The sequence below is a fragment of the Hemibagrus wyckioides genome, linkage group LG09 (genome assembly GCF_019097595.1).
Source record: "Hemibagrus wyckioides isolate EC202008001 linkage group LG09, SWU_Hwy_1.0, whole genome shotgun sequence".
Taxonomy (NCBI): Eukaryota; Metazoa; Chordata; class Actinopteri; order Siluriformes; family Bagridae; genus Hemibagrus; species Hemibagrus wyckioides.
Genome location: NC_080718.1, coordinates 1,825,159 through 1,840,497, shown reverse-complemented (window position 1 = coordinate 1,840,497; position 15,339 = coordinate 1,825,159). Strand labels below are relative to the sequence as shown.

The window sequence follows — 15,339 nt, the reverse complement described above, 5'->3', positions numbered from 1 at the left end:
TAATTCACACAAAGCGCAACTTTTTCACATTCTCTAATAGCTATAGATTACAGTACATTCAAATTAATACAATCTTATTATACTGCTTTATCTCTTTGTGTATGATTTAGAGCAGGCAGATTTGTAGATCTAACAGGCTGTGTGTGTATATATATATGATACAGTAGAACCTCAGCATACTAGTGCCATCCTCTACGCCTTAAGAATTGAAATTTGGCAAGAAATTTGCATCGGCATACAAACCGAAAGTTGCGTGTACATCGGATAGCTGTTCAAAATGTCAGTGGAAAGCCAAGCAAAGCGAATTTTACACATTTTTTCAGTCAGCGAAAGCTGTTTGGAAAGAGTTCCCACAATACCAACCTTGCCTTCAGCATGCGTTCAAAAGCTAGGTGATTTTTCGGGCGTTTTTTTGTTGGCAGATTGGTGGTGTTGGTGATCTGTTCTATTTTAGCCCAAGCTTGGTGGCACGACTTCCTGTGAGGACCCTTGACATGGAACGCTTGGCCTGGGTCAGTTCTTTGTATGCAGCCGTACAGTTTACATACGCTTCGTATTGGTCATATTTTTGGGTGGCTGGAACGGATTATCTGCATTTACATTATTCGTTATTGTTTAACAGTACAAATCTTCGCCTTAAGAACTCACCTTCAGCACAAATTAAATTCGTATGCCGAGGTTCCACTGTAATTAACTAAATGTAACCATTAATTTCATCCTCTCAGTCAAATTTCGTACTGCAAACATCAACGGCAGCTTTAACTCGTCAGTGCTGACCATCACATAACCACACAGTGATTTGTTAAGATGTTTTAGTCTGGATATGGAGCAACCAATAGATATATACAGACAAAATGGCAACAGAAGACAGCAGCATATGAACAAAACAGCCTCCCAGATTTCCCCCATCTCTCACCTCTTCCTCTTCCTCTTGTTTCATCTGGTCAATGAGATCCATGATGGCGGTGAAATGGAGGCAGCGGCTTGAGTGGTCCACTCTGTGTGTTGGAAGAGGCTGATTCTGCCAGTGTCTCCATTCCCAGAGAGACAAGTCTCTCACTGGGCCATTCACACACTCCTCCTATACAAACATCAACACACTCATTTACATGAGGAAAGGTTTAAACATTGCATTACTAGGGTGCAGCAATACATGCTGATGTGTGTGGAATCAATCGATTTCAAATTTATAGCGAGCATGAGATACACTATATTGCCAAAAGTATTCGCTCACCTGCCTTGACTCGCATATGAACTTAAGTGACATCCCATTCCTAATTCATAGGGTTCAATATAACATCGGTCCACCCTTTGCAGCTATAACAGCTTCAACTCTTCTGGGAAGGCTGTCCACAAGGTTTAGGAGTGTGTTTATGGGAATTTTTGACCATTCTTCAAGAAGCGCATTTGTGAGGTCACACACTGATGTTGGACGAGAAGGCCTGGCTCTCAGTCTCCGCTCTAATTCATCCCAAAGGTGTTCTATCGGGTTGAGGTCAGGACTCTGTGCAGGCCAGTCAAGTTCATCCACACCAGACTCTGTCATCCATGTCTTTATGGACCTTGCTTTGTGCACTGGTGCACAGTCATGTTGGAAGAGGAAGGGGCCAGCTCCAAACTGTTCCTACAAAGTTGGGAGCATGGAATTGTCCAAAATGTCTTGGTATGCTGAAGCATTCAGAGTTCCTTTCACTGGAACTAAGGGGCCAAGCCCAGCTCCTGAAAAACAACCCCACACCATAATCCCCCCTCCACCAAACTTTACACTTGGCACAATGCAGTCAGACAAGTACCGTTCTCCTGGCAACCGCCAAGCCCAGACTCGTCCATCAGATTGCCAGATGGAGAAGCGTGATTCGTCACTCCAGAGAACGCGTCTCCACTGCTCTAGAGTCCAGTGGCGGCGTGCTTTACACCACCGCATCCGACGCTTTGCATTGCATTTGGTGATGTATGGCTTGGATGCAGCTGCTCGGCCATGGAAACCCATTCCATGAAGCTCTCTGCGCACTGTTCTTGAGCTAATCTGAAGGCCACATGAAGTTTGGAGGTCTGTAGCGATTGACTCTGCAGAAAGTTGGCGACCTCTTCGCACTATGCGCCTCAGCATCCGCTGACCCCGCTCCGTCGGTTTACGTGGCCTACAACTTCGTGGCTGAGTTGCTGTCGTTCCCAAACACTTCCACGTTCTTATAATACAGCTGACAGTTGACTGTGGAATATTTAGGAGCGAGGAAATTTCACGACTGGATTTGTTGCACAGGTGGCATCCTATCACAGTTCCACGCTGGAATTCACTGAGCTCCTGAGAGCGACCCATTCTTTCACAAATGTTCGTAAAAACAGTCTGCATGCCTACGTGCCTGATTTTATACACCTGTGGCCATGGAAGTGATTGGAACACCTGATTCTGATTATTTGGATGGGTGAGCGAATACTTTTGGCACTATAGTGTAGCTCCAGATTGCAACGATTTGTGTGTATTATACTTCACAGTGAAAGTTAACTTATGTGCACTGCAACTATATTACAAAAAGTATGCAGAAAAATCTGAACCTAGACCAAGAAACTCAAAAGTAGTTTATCGTGATGCACATGCTTCCTAATTTGTTATCCCAGTGTGGTGCAAAAATGACAACCCTGGCAACCATGCTGACCTGTCTATAGTAAAGTTTGCTTTATTTCTGCTGTTAGCAAATTATCTAGCTCAACCTTGATGATTTCTTTAACAGTCACTGAATCAGTGCAGTACTGCTGTCTTAAAGGAGCACCAGGAAGAGAGAGAGAAAGAGAGAGTGTGTGTGTTTGTGTGTGTGTGTGTGTGTTATAGTATAAGCAGCTTGAGAAAAACAGGAAATGAATTTTAAATCCCTTGAGTCTCTCCTTATCCAAAATAAAAAGGAAAACTTTTTTTGATATGAGGAAGTGTGGGCTTGATTAGGTTTAAATCTTTGAACTCAAAAAGACACTATATTGCCAAACGTTTTGGAACTTCTGCCTTTTCATGCACATGAACCTTAATGCAGGCCAGACAAGTTCCTCCACACCAAACTCACTCATCCATGTCTTTATGGACCTTGCTTTGTGCACTGGTCTGCAGTCATGTTCCCACAAAGTTGGGAGCATGAAATTGTCCAAAATGTCTTGGTATGAAGCTGAAGCATTAAGAGTTCCTTTCACTGGAACTAAGTGGCCAAGCCCAAACCCTGAAAAACAACCCCACACCATAATCCCCCCCTCCACCACACCACTGCATCCGGCGCTTTGCATTGCACTTAGTGATGTAAGGCTTGAATGCGGTTGCTTGGCCATGAAAAGCTCTCTATGCACTGTTCTTGAGCTAATCTGAAGGCCACACAAAGTTTGGAGGTCTGTACACTCAGCACCTCAGGATGCGCTGACCACACTCTGTCACATTACGTGGCCTACCACTTTGTAGATGAGTTGCTGCTGTTCCCAATTGCTTGCACTTTGTTATAATACCACTAACAGGTGACCATGGGATATTTAGTAGTGAGGAAATTTCACAAATGGACTTGCACAGGTAGCAACCAATCACAGTACCACGCTTAAACGCTTGGATTTATACATCTGTGGCCATGGAAGTGATTGAAACACCTGAATTCAATGATTTGGAGGGGTGTCCCAAAACTTTTGGCAATATAGTGCCAAAATCGTGCCTTACCTTATGACAAACCGTGTTGTTCGACATGCCGATATATCAAATCGTATTAAACTTTGTGATATTCAGTGAGATGAACGCACCTGCTGCTGCGGCTCTGTGTTAAAGCACAGGAAAGAGGAGCGCCTGAGTCTGGGCTGGGGTTCATTCTCACCCAATTTCATGGTAGTCAACCACTCAACCTCTTCATCAGGGGTGAGAAAGCCATCCTCCTTCACACGCCCATGCACACCATCCACTTTATATTAAAAAAAAAAAAAAAAGGACAGAACAGAAGTAAAGTCATGCAAGCTGATTTTAATTTAATCACAGGTTTGACACATACTATGTGATTTTAATGCATAAATATCAACAATGAAATGTATAGATCTGGAAACATACGAGAATCTAAGACACAAACATTCTCACCATTTTATTTAATTATTATTTAAAAAAGAAAGTAATATGCAAGTAGCAATGACACCTCAGGATGTTCAGGTCGTACCTTGGGCATTAGGGTTGAGAAGAGACATCCTCCTCATGCCGAGTGACTGGCGGCCGTTGCTGGAACGCCTGCTGCTCTCTTTGGCCTCGAACTGACCACATGTAATGTGCATCTTGTGCAAGGTGGGAGTGACACCAGCAGGCAGCATGCGGGGACTGTAGGGAAACATAGAGAAGCTCTGCTTGTTTCCCATGATGCTTTTATTCACGCTGCGCCTGTTACTCTGGCTCTGGTTATAGATCTGTGGAGTAGATGAGATCAGCATGAACATTAGGGAGATGATTTTTAAATAAAAAAAGAGAGAGAGAAAATGAGACAAACGTTTAATGGACTGACCCGCTCCTCTCGTCCTTCAGCCAGTATGACCACTATGCGCCCCTGCCTGTGGCGCCCGGTTCGGCCCATTCGCTGCACCAGACGGATAGGACTTTTCTGAGCATCGAAGCACACTATTAAGTCTACTTCTCCAATGTCAAGACCCTCTTCACCCACACAAGTAGAGACCAAGGTGTTGAAGCCACCCTCTCGGAAGCGCCGCACCACCTGATTTAGATCAAATATCAAAATATTGTTTTAATGAACATGCCAGTTTGTGTGGAAAACTCAGATGAAGACACGATAGCAGACAGTCTGATCATGTACACTGTACATGCAGACAATAGCCGCAGTCATTAGACTCATGGTTAGGGTTTTACCTCGAGCTGCTCCTTTTGAGTAAACCCTCGTACCCCTTTCCCAGCTGATGCTTGCCCCATAAATGTCATGACCTTGACGAGGGGCTGGTGGCGGTTAAGCATCTCGGCGATCTCCTGCACGCTCTCACGAAATGATGAGAAGATCATCACTCTTGTACTCTCTGCCTTGTCCCCAGAGTCTGCAGCACTGCCTAGACCAAGGTAATCAAGAGAGGAATTTAATTTCAGCCTGGAGACCACAAGGACATGGATATAAACTAATTGTTAAGTGCAAGAAACTGTACACGCACAAACAATTGTGAGAAATGTATTGTACAGCTAAGTTTAATGTCATAGAACATCTAAAATTGCTTATTTCCACTTATAATTTACATTACAACTGCTATAAACAGTCATTCCCTGACCAGCTTCTCTTTATCCCCCCCACTCTTGAAGTAAATAAGTGCAGCAACAATGAAAGAGCTAAACATGTGATTTGCTAATGTCTCGGTCATTTACTCTGCGTACAAGTCTCTACTGGTCAACGTTCATATTGAATGTCCTCTACCTGATCTCTTCCCCCAGGTACTGAAATGCTCTTGTATCACCTGGTCCAGTTTCTGAAGTTTCGGGTGGCTGTAGAAATATTGCTCCTCAGGCCCTGGAAAATGAATTGGTTAGTCGTTTTCACGCATTTATGCAGAGTGGGAAGGATGTCATTCGTATTCAGTTTCTTTACAGAACTGTTCTGCTTTTTGTCACCTATTGCACATCCTTCCTACTGACTGGGGTTCTGTCTTATACTACTGTAGAACCACTATCCAAGGATGGTAGGTCTTTTACTGTGCCTGAAATTGCTCTTTCATTCACTTGTACACAATTTGCACTATAGATTGATCTAGATCAGATGCAGCACTGAAGGAGAAACCAGAGCAAAGTCAAGCAACACACACTACTGAGGGCTCCAGAAATATATCATTTAAACCCACCATTTTTAATCAGTGCATTGTGGCATATTACAAATTACCTAGTATCCAGAAAACATGACAACACAAACACATTAAAAGTAGTACTGAAGGATTTACTGGTCATTAAATAGCATTTTACAATTGCATTTACATTAAGTGATCATTAGTAGTGTACTATAATGAACTAAATAATGGCAACAAAATCATAAACAGTGCAGTATATGGTGAATAGGGAGCAAATCCACCAGACAGATCATTTGTCATAACAGAAGGAAAATTTTAGAAAGAATAGAAATTTAAAATAGAAATTTTCCAGTAAAGTACCTTTGGAAGGGCTTAGAAACATGGCCTCCATTTCCCTGTACAGGTCCATGAAGACAGGGCTGCGCTGCAGCTCATTTCTGGCCCGTGAAGTCTCTGAGATACAAATGAAAGAGAATGCAAATGACAGAGTTTATCTTATCTTAAGCATTTTACTACTAAGCAGGTATAAAAGCTTTTAAATATGAACTAGAAATATACAGGAGTTCAGAAAGCAGTGATGCATTTTAACAAAAATCTGTCCCAGTCTCTCAGGTACCTTTAGAGCCTGACATAATGTTCTGTGCGAAAAGGAAGAGAGATCTCAGGCCCATCTGCTGCAGGAGCTCGTAACCATGGTAGAGGCTAATACACAGAGCGAAATCCCCCTCCAGTGCACCGTGCTGTGCTCCCTGTCAGCAAAACAAGGGCACAAAAGTCCAATATTACATGCAGCGTTCGCGTTTTAGCACCATGGTGTCAGGTGATTTAATATGATGAAGATGACAAAAGTAAGCGTGTGTAAAAATATTGATTACTATTTCATACAATAATCTTTGGTGAGCTCATGATGAGTAATGCGAATCAGCTTTAAACTGCTGTACCATGAGATGCGATGGAGGGTTGCGTCTGAATTGCTCTCGTGCCAGAATGACCTGGTACTTCGTGAGGGAGCGAAGGTCACGCTGGTTAAGCACACTCATCATGGTCAGACGCGATGTAAACCTTTCCAAAACCTTTACAGAACAAACATGGGCAGTTAGATGTTAGACAACATAATATAGTAGAAATGTTAGACAAAAACTGTTTCAGACAAAGATTTTCCACAGATCACATCTAAGAAAGTTATTTTCCTTTGTAATGCTTTAATCTGGATAATGAACCCCAAATTACTAAATGGGTTAAACAAACAGTGAAATTTATGTTTTTTCAGATTAGACTCTACAATAACCTTACTTAGTATTTTCTATAAATGAAAGGAAAAAAGTGTCAGCATCACTTTCTAAGCAAGGCTGTGAGCATTTTTTAAAGGGATGGGCAATGTGACTTGTTGATTTTTCGGTTCAGGGCCAACAAATACTAAATACTTACTTACTTACTTGGCAATAATGTCTGAAATCAACTACATTCACTAAAAGATTGTGGACACCTAACCATCACACCCAATTGTGCTTTTTGAGCATCTAGGAGTTCTAGGAAGGTGTTCCAATAGATTTTTGGAGCATGGCTAAAGGGATTTGTGTCCATTCAGCTACAAGTATACTAGTGAGACCAGGCACTGACGTTGGATGAAGAAGTTTGGAGTCAATTGGTGTTAGAAGTTAGAAGGCTCAATTTTACATACAACTCCACTGCACACCACTGGACGTACAAGACATTACTGCATACCTGACCATAGCCCGCTTATATATAAAGCTGCATCATCGACTAAATCTGGATACGGTATAAAAAAACATGTTCTTAATTTAACAAGCACCTCAAAAAATTGACTAAAATCTTAAATTGACTAAATCCAAAGAAAGATTAAATATAGCCACCCATATACAGAGCTTAAATTGCCTGGATCGAGTCAGCGGTGCTTGGTAACTTGAAGACCAAACAGTGACATGAGCTGAGTGACTTAGTCCTGCTATGAGCAACGTGCATGTCCGTAAGAGAAACTCTCTGAAAGTCCATTTCCCCACTCCGTTTACAATTCAGAAATGAATTCATTTCACATACACATTGAATTGGTTAGCTACTACACAGTGCACAGCACATAAGGAGACAAGATTATAATAAATCCTAGCAACTGTTTTGAGGGGTTTTTTTCCAAGGACACGGAGTGCTGGCCGTGTGCAACACACTGGCTTTAATCTCCTCAGGATTTATTGTGTGTCTACCAGGATGAGCTTGGGTAAAGTATACAGCATGAGTTGAGTACCCATCATCCTCCATCCTTCTGTCTCTCTCTCTCTCTCTCTCTCGTCTTACGCTGTGATGACGGGATTATCATAAGCATAATTAAATGGGCTAATCATTTTTCATTTGTAATGGCCATGGCTGTAATGTAAGCCTCAACTGAGGGACACAACAGGAACACTGTAACTGTGTTCAAATACATTACAATTATGAACTAGGAGCTAATGATCAATTTAATCGTGGAAAGTTCAGAAATGGAAGAAAATAAAAGCCTGGACTGAATAAATAACTTAAAATATTAATTTACACAGCGCTATTAGATTATCTGGAGTCCCCTGGGAAACAATAGCACAATAAAAACGAGCGCATTAATATTAAAACATTCGGCCATGTCACAGCCGGAACTAACTACCTGCGCTGGTCGACGCACATCTTTCGACCAATCAGATTCGAGCATTCAACAGCGCTTTGATATAAAAAAGTAAAATCACGTGTCTTTATTTTGATTATGAATAATGAAACCGTTTATAATTAATAACCATGGCTTAATTAGTTATTCATTCAAAAAATAAGTACATTTACAATACATGAATTAAGCAAGGGAAACTTTTTCGTGGTTTGTCTAAGCCGCGGCGCTTCCCGGATCACGTGGTATGTCCGATTACGCGATATGGCTCGCGCGCTTATAAATATGGATTTCAGCAGCTCGCGAGACGGATCGTCCATAAGAAGTTGATCTCTTTGTGAAAAGGGCTTTCTTTTTTATTTATTTATTTTTGAAAACATTTTCAAGCCCCAGCGACTGTTAACTCAAGTTAACTCGGACACCCGCCGCTGTATTGAACTGCACGCGTACATATCGATCGATATCGCCGAATTTCTGATGGACGGTGGGGGCTGTCCTTTAAACGGCGGCGGTGGACGTGAGGGTCGGGGGTCTGGACCTCAGCATGGCATGATCACGCTTGAAGATCTCGAGTCTTTCTCCGAAGATCAGCTCTCAGACTCCGGCACAGGCGGTTCTGAAGAGAGGGAGATGATGGAGGATGAAGAGCAGAACAGACTGCTCGGTTACTGGCAGGAAGTGGCGAGAGGACACCTAATAGACGTGCCGAGAGGTAAACTGATCATCTGTAGCAGACACTTGGGTTTATTTAAATCACATCTGCAATGCATCAACAAACTCTTGACAACTGCAGAGGCGGTCAAACTTTTTAAAAGCACATACTCTCTCTACCTCTTAAATCCTGCATCACGTCTTCTCATAAATAATGTGTCCACTCAGAGATCATCATGATGACCACATGAGCAGAAAATCATATGATTCTTAAAGACGCACACAAATTGTACAAGATGATTGTTTATATGTTGTGGCCTTAAGATTTTCATTCACTGGAACTGTGAGGTCCAAATCTTTTCCGGCATGACAATGATCCTTTACACATAGCGAGCTTCATGAGGACGGAGAGGAAGGACACGAATCACAGAACACAGAGCCCTGACCTCAACCCCACTGAACACCTAGAACGCTGACTGCACACCAGGCCTTCTTGCCTAACCTTACTTGTGGCTAAATAAGCACAAATCCCCACATGGCTGCGCTCCAAAATCGAATGGAAAGTCTTTCCCAGGGACTAAATGTACTAAATCTGTAATGCAAAGCTCAACAAGAGCATCTAGGTGTTATGGTCAAATGTCCACAAAGGTCTGGACTTCAAATGTAGTGTTATATTATTGTATATACAGTCATGATGGTATAAAACGATATCCACAAAAACCTCAGAAAAGCATACTGTGACGACGTCAGTGTTGTATTCATCTCGCCCAGCCCTGTGCGATTTTATGCATTCTTTCTTGTCGACACACAAAAAGTATTCACCCTTAAGCTGAATAGGAGGAGGTCTGTATAAGTGGAACAGAAATCTTTGTGATCGGCTTGTCCAACCTCACAAGAGCTATATACTGTATATCCGTAGCGTCCTTGGTGTTTTGAGCTCTGATAATCAACTGTTTTGTTTACACACACGCACAAGCAATTAGTTCTCATCGTGAAATTTTTACAGCTTCCCTGACATGCATGCAATAAAACATACCCCTTGTGTTCAAGCTAAAAACAGAAAATAATATTCAACAGGACCAGTGTCCTATAATCAGATATGAATGCAAATAAGACCTGAAGGCAGGGAGTGAAGTCACCCATTTGCTTTATTTCTGACAAGGAGGGTGTGGAACAGGAGGCTCTGCGGTCTCTTTATACTCGGTCATGCGTGTGATCTGCTATCAGACTGGCAATCGAGGCCGAACTGTGCCGACCTACTTCGAGTGCCAGAGGAATGTAGCCTAGGGGGTGCAGCAAATGAAAGGGTGCAACCTCTGAGTGGAACCTGAAGGGAATGTAGACTAGATATAAGAAGCCGTGTCTAGCATGAGTCGACTCGCTAGTGTGGCAGCATGCCTGAATTCTTGAACTTTCTCCAACCTACTCTGTTCTTCTTAATTTCATCCTGGACCATGGTATATAATGCCATGAACACAGATATAATGCAGATTTGACTTTGTTGTATGCATGGCTTCTTAATTATAAACTTGCAAACAGTTGATAGGTGACAGTGCAGTCCCAACATATGTATGAATCACAAAAACGTATAATAATATACTGGCTGGTGCATGAACCAACAAGTCATACACAACCAACAAAGGAAGCATTTTAACGAATGTTTTAAATAAACTTCTTGAAATGCTTGTTTGGCCTGTCTGGTACTCTCCCCAATCAAAAAAAAGCTTTAATGAAATTCAGGCCATAGCTCATATCATGATGTAGCATGAGGGATGATCACACCACAAACAGCAAACTATGAGCACTGTGTGGTTCTAGCTTCAGATGTCAGGGCTCAGGGCGGTGAGAAGAATGAACTGTTTGTTTTTATCCCAACTCTAATGCGTAAAGATTCCTTGCGGTATAATGAATGTTTGTGTCCTAATAATATCCACAGTGTTGAGTCTTACTGTACACTGGTCATTAAACAAATATGCAAGATACACTGAATCTCTTTAAAATGGGCATGCATGGGACCAGTGAGCGGTCAGATAAAAGTATTTGCATGATCTTTTTTTTGGATTATTTGCAAATTATTAGGGAAGGTCAAGCAAGAGGACAGCGATTTCAATGTAAATCATTAATACATGCCAGATTCATCTTTTTGAGCTGCTGTCTGCCCTTGTCCACATACGACACCTATGATCGGTTAGTTTTGCTGTGACTGATGAGAGAGAGAGAGAGAGAGAGAGAAACCCACCCATTACACCCAGACATCATGGCCAGGTTTATTCCTGCAGATAGCTGTTGCATTGTCAGGATTTATACTCATGATCTCTTAATGATGGAGAGAAACTCAACTGTAAATTTATAAGCTACAAACAAAGTGTTCTACCCGCGATTAGTTCTGGGGTCCACTAATTTCACTGGACAAGCGATGTTCCAGGAATGCTGATATTTAATATTACAATGTTGACACATTTTACAGTTTCTCTCTCTGTTTTTGCTACCTAAAATTCTAATTCTAGCAGTATTTGGCTATGTTGAAACAATTACTACAGTCACTATGGGACGTCAGGCAGTCTGTGCGTTGGCATGGCAACACCCAACGCTTTATCCAGCCGTGGCATCTTTGGGAACCGTTCTGCTGAGTGAGCAAAAATGCACTGAACTATTTGGTCATACTGTGCCTGAAATGCTATAGAAGTGCCTAAAGTTGATTTCGCAAAATGCATTTACGAGGTGAACTCATCTCGCTGTAACCTAAATCCCTACTTTACTGGGAGGCAAGGTACTCTTTCATCATCGGGCAGTGAAATGGAAAGCGCGAGCCTTGATTCCTGTTTCGTTTAAGTGTGTGTGGTATTCTCTTACATGTCGTTCATGTGGCTCACATTTCTCGTGGCTTTACAGATATGGCAGAACCTATTCAGCAGCTGGCAACCAATAATAATGGCACACACCAGCGGGAAAAGGTTCCCTTCACACTTATATCATGCAAGGAGAAGGTAGGAATACATGAATCATGGTGCCTTTAAAGGCTTTTTCTATCTATCTGTCTATCTAATTAAATCTCATATATAAACATTTGTAAATATATATATATATATATATATAGTTTTATTATGCATTATTAATTAATAAAATATTTAAAGCATTAGAATTCTTCCCTATACACACGATCACAAACTCAGTGCCGCTATGACTGCCAGTGGAGTAAAAGTAATGGCACCCACCCAGACAGCATTTTGCTCCCTTGATCCCAGATCACTGCGACTTGAATTCTCGTCTCCTTATGATGCAAAAGTCCGCTTTTCTGTTGGGAGTTGAACTGCCCAAATGAACCCGTGTTTGGAACCACAGAGAGCTATTGGTCAAGGTGCATTAAGAGATCTGCAGCAGCATTTGAGGGCTGAAATGTTTTGCCGTGATAAACAGGAATGCCTGTTGTTCGGATGGTTCTGAACTGGTTCCAAAGTGAGGAAATGAGTGTGATATTAAGTAAAAACATGTGAATTGTCTTGCAGTGTGGAGAGGTACTTTACGAGAAGCGCTCCTATGATAAAGCGCGGTGGGCCTGCATCACCATCAAAGGGGACACATACGAACAGAGCATCGGTTACGGCTTCATGAAGATCATGAAATACATTTGCCAGCAGAATTCTTTAGGTAACATGAACAATGTACTACATAATAAAGCAACATTTGTTCACCAGGGTTTTCGAATCACATGAGCAGTTGGCTGAGTGTCTTGTGCTTTGCATTATAGGCATTTACATGGGCATGACCATACCCATCCTGACCGTGGTGCGAACAGAGGAGGCGCACTCCTCCTTTTCTAGTGCCGTCACCGTGGCGTACTATCTGCCCTCAAACCACCAAGCCCAGCCACCACAGCCTCTTGACCCGGACATAGTGATTGAGGAGTGGCCAGCCACTACGGTCTACAGCAGGTCAGCTTCAGCGTCCAGAACAAGACACATAAAAACTTTCAATCTGTTACTGCGACATGGCTACCTCACCATTTTTTTTAATTTCAAACTGTATCCTAGAAATTAAAAATATCATAAAAATAAGACAAAGCAATAATCAGGTGCTTTTGGTAGTTTGATATTTCAGAAGTCATTTACAGTCACAGCCATAGACAGTAGTTCATATTCATAATTCAAAAAGTTTCAAAGCCTAATATTCACATTAAGGACATGACAATGCTGACCGATTGTACAGCCAATAGATTTTTCCAGTGGCATGTAAAACCCCTCTGTTAAATATCTTTGTGTCAATCACGGTGCTTTCCGTGTCCCAGGTACTTCACGGGTGCTACAAACGAGACGACCATCATGACTCAGATCAACACACTGGCCGAAATTCTGGACTCTCCTGAGCTGTATGTGACCAGCGCCTTCATCGTGGCTGGCTACACCAACCCTGCAGCTACACACCGGGTTAATGAGATATGGTTCATTCAGAGGCAGTGAAGGGTATTCCAGCGGAAACACCCGTCCCTGCACCTGCTTATTCATCCCCGGGCTACAGCTTGTACAAACACACTGCTCTGAGTGAAATGAAGCTGACCATCATGAAGATGTAACATTTATAATAATCGTATACTCTGTTGCAGGCCTGTGTGTTCCAATTTTATGCATTATTCTGAAAAATCTGCATATTTGTGATGTAAAATGTTAGCTGATTTTACTTCACAGCAAAAAAAAATACTAATGTGAGGCAAGGGGAAGGGGGTGGGACTTCCTGTTTATTGTCGGTCATTCTAGGTGATTGGCTCATGTTTTGTTTTTTTTTAAAGAAGGGTGGGGACGACTCGTTTTTTCTTTGTGCATTTTTTTTTTTTGGATAATATACTCCGGTGTTAAAATGCAAAGTTCCTTTACACAAAATTATGTGTAAAGTTTTGACCGATCTTTTTCTGTCCTGATCTGTTGCCTGTGTTTTCTTGTAGCTTTTATTCCAAGCATTATAAAACCAAATTTTCTACATAAAAAACACGTTTAAGTTTTAATGCTGTCTGTGTTTTGGCATTACTGCTGTTCCTTAGAAAGCTAGAAGAAATGAATCTTCAGTACAAGAAGAGCTTAAAGTGTAATTAAATATAGGTTTAGCTTCCACGCTTGCACCACAAACGATAGACGTCCTACCATAAAAGGTTAATACAAGAAAAGTGCTTCAGTTACACTCATCCTGGGGCTTTAAAGCGAATGCTATGGAAGTAAAATATTTTATATCCAAGGATGGGATATGCGAAGAAAGAACTTCACTGTGCTGTAATGTATATGTGACCAATTAAAAAGGTTTGACGTCATTCGCCATCGATCGGAAACCGGCTTCTACTTCCTGTTCCCTGATGGTCCAGTTGAGACGATATGACCCTTCTATAATTCATACACTAGACACTAGAGTGCATATGTGTATTGGATTATGTATCATTTGGGATGCAGCTTTAGTGAATGGGTTTTTATGATGAGATTGAGTTTAGATGTTATTTCTAAACTCTGTATTAATTAAATAAACAGTACAATCAAAGTGTAATATAAACAGATATTGAACCAGTTAATACCAGTAAAACAGCTACTTCAGTCTAACTTGTGTCTGTGTGGTCTAACGGGGAGTTCAGGTCATGTCGGAAAGATCGTATTTACGACTCGATGGCCACCACAAAGTCGGAATTACGAATGGGAAACACTGGATTTTCTTTGACCTCAGAGTTTCTAGATAGGGACGAGTGAGTAAAAAAATAGTTGAATCAATGCATGCAACGTCTGAAGCTGACAGTAAATTGGCTAAACGTGAATATTTCCTCATTTCAGACGATTAATTTGATTTTTGATTATTTAGACTGAAATATTTCAGATACTAAGTGTTGTGGCAAAGTACAAGTAAACTTGTTAACATTTTAAGGAGATAATAAAAGTAAACTAATTCCTTGCTACTTATGGGTATTTAGCAGTGACATGTCTTTGTCAGGCTTTTTATTATTATTATTATTATTATTATTATTATTATTTACAATAAAACAAGCTAATTCCCTGTACAAAATACAGCACTGTACAATATTTCGATATAATACATATCGAAAAAGTTCACAGTTGCTTCATAAATTTATTACAGACATTTTCTCTTCATTTACTAGACACAAACCCTTGCTGTACTTTTTGTAGTTAATTAAGAAAAATTACGCCTCCAACCAAAATGACCTGAAGGCACCTGATGTCGTAATTACGACTTTCCAACCCGTAAATATGAAGGACTTGAACGCACAGTCTGGTGTCTAGTTCTCT

General features: G+C 41.4%; 2 protein-coding genes across 2 annotated transcripts in view; one reads left to right on the top strand and one right to left on the bottom strand.

Annotated features, from left to right (window-relative positions):
- Positions 1 to 15,339, bottom strand: part of fancm (FA complementation group M) — a 28,328-nt gene that overhangs the window by 8,890 nt on the left and 4,099 nt on the right. The window contains exons 5-13 of the mRNA XM_058399645.1: positions 6,714 to 6,845; positions 6,389 to 6,521; positions 6,133 to 6,225; positions 5,409 to 5,501; positions 4,862 to 5,052; positions 4,503 to 4,709; positions 4,167 to 4,407; positions 3,766 to 3,920; positions 917 to 1,081 (exon numbers count right to left, since the gene is read on the bottom strand). Of these exons, the coding sequence (XP_058255628.1) occupies positions 917 to 1,081; positions 3,766 to 3,920; positions 4,167 to 4,407; positions 4,503 to 4,709; positions 4,862 to 5,052; positions 5,409 to 5,501; positions 6,133 to 6,225; positions 6,389 to 6,521; positions 6,714 to 6,845 (1,410 nt within the window). The remainder of the gene's footprint in view (positions 1 to 916; positions 1,082 to 3,765; positions 3,921 to 4,166; positions 4,408 to 4,502; positions 4,710 to 4,861; positions 5,053 to 5,408; positions 5,502 to 6,132; positions 6,226 to 6,388; positions 6,522 to 6,713; positions 6,846 to 15,339) is intronic.
- soul3 (heme-binding protein soul3) lies at positions 8,632 to 14,559 on the top strand. The gene is made up of 5 exons (XM_058399660.1): positions 8,632 to 9,128; positions 11,960 to 12,054; positions 12,574 to 12,715; positions 12,816 to 12,999; positions 13,353 to 14,559. The coding sequence occupies exons 1-5, from the start codon at positions 8,894 to 8,896 to the stop codon at positions 13,522 to 13,524; spliced, it is 828 nt and encodes a 275-aa protein (XP_058255643.1). The 5' UTR covers positions 8,632 to 8,893; the 3' UTR covers positions 13,525 to 14,559.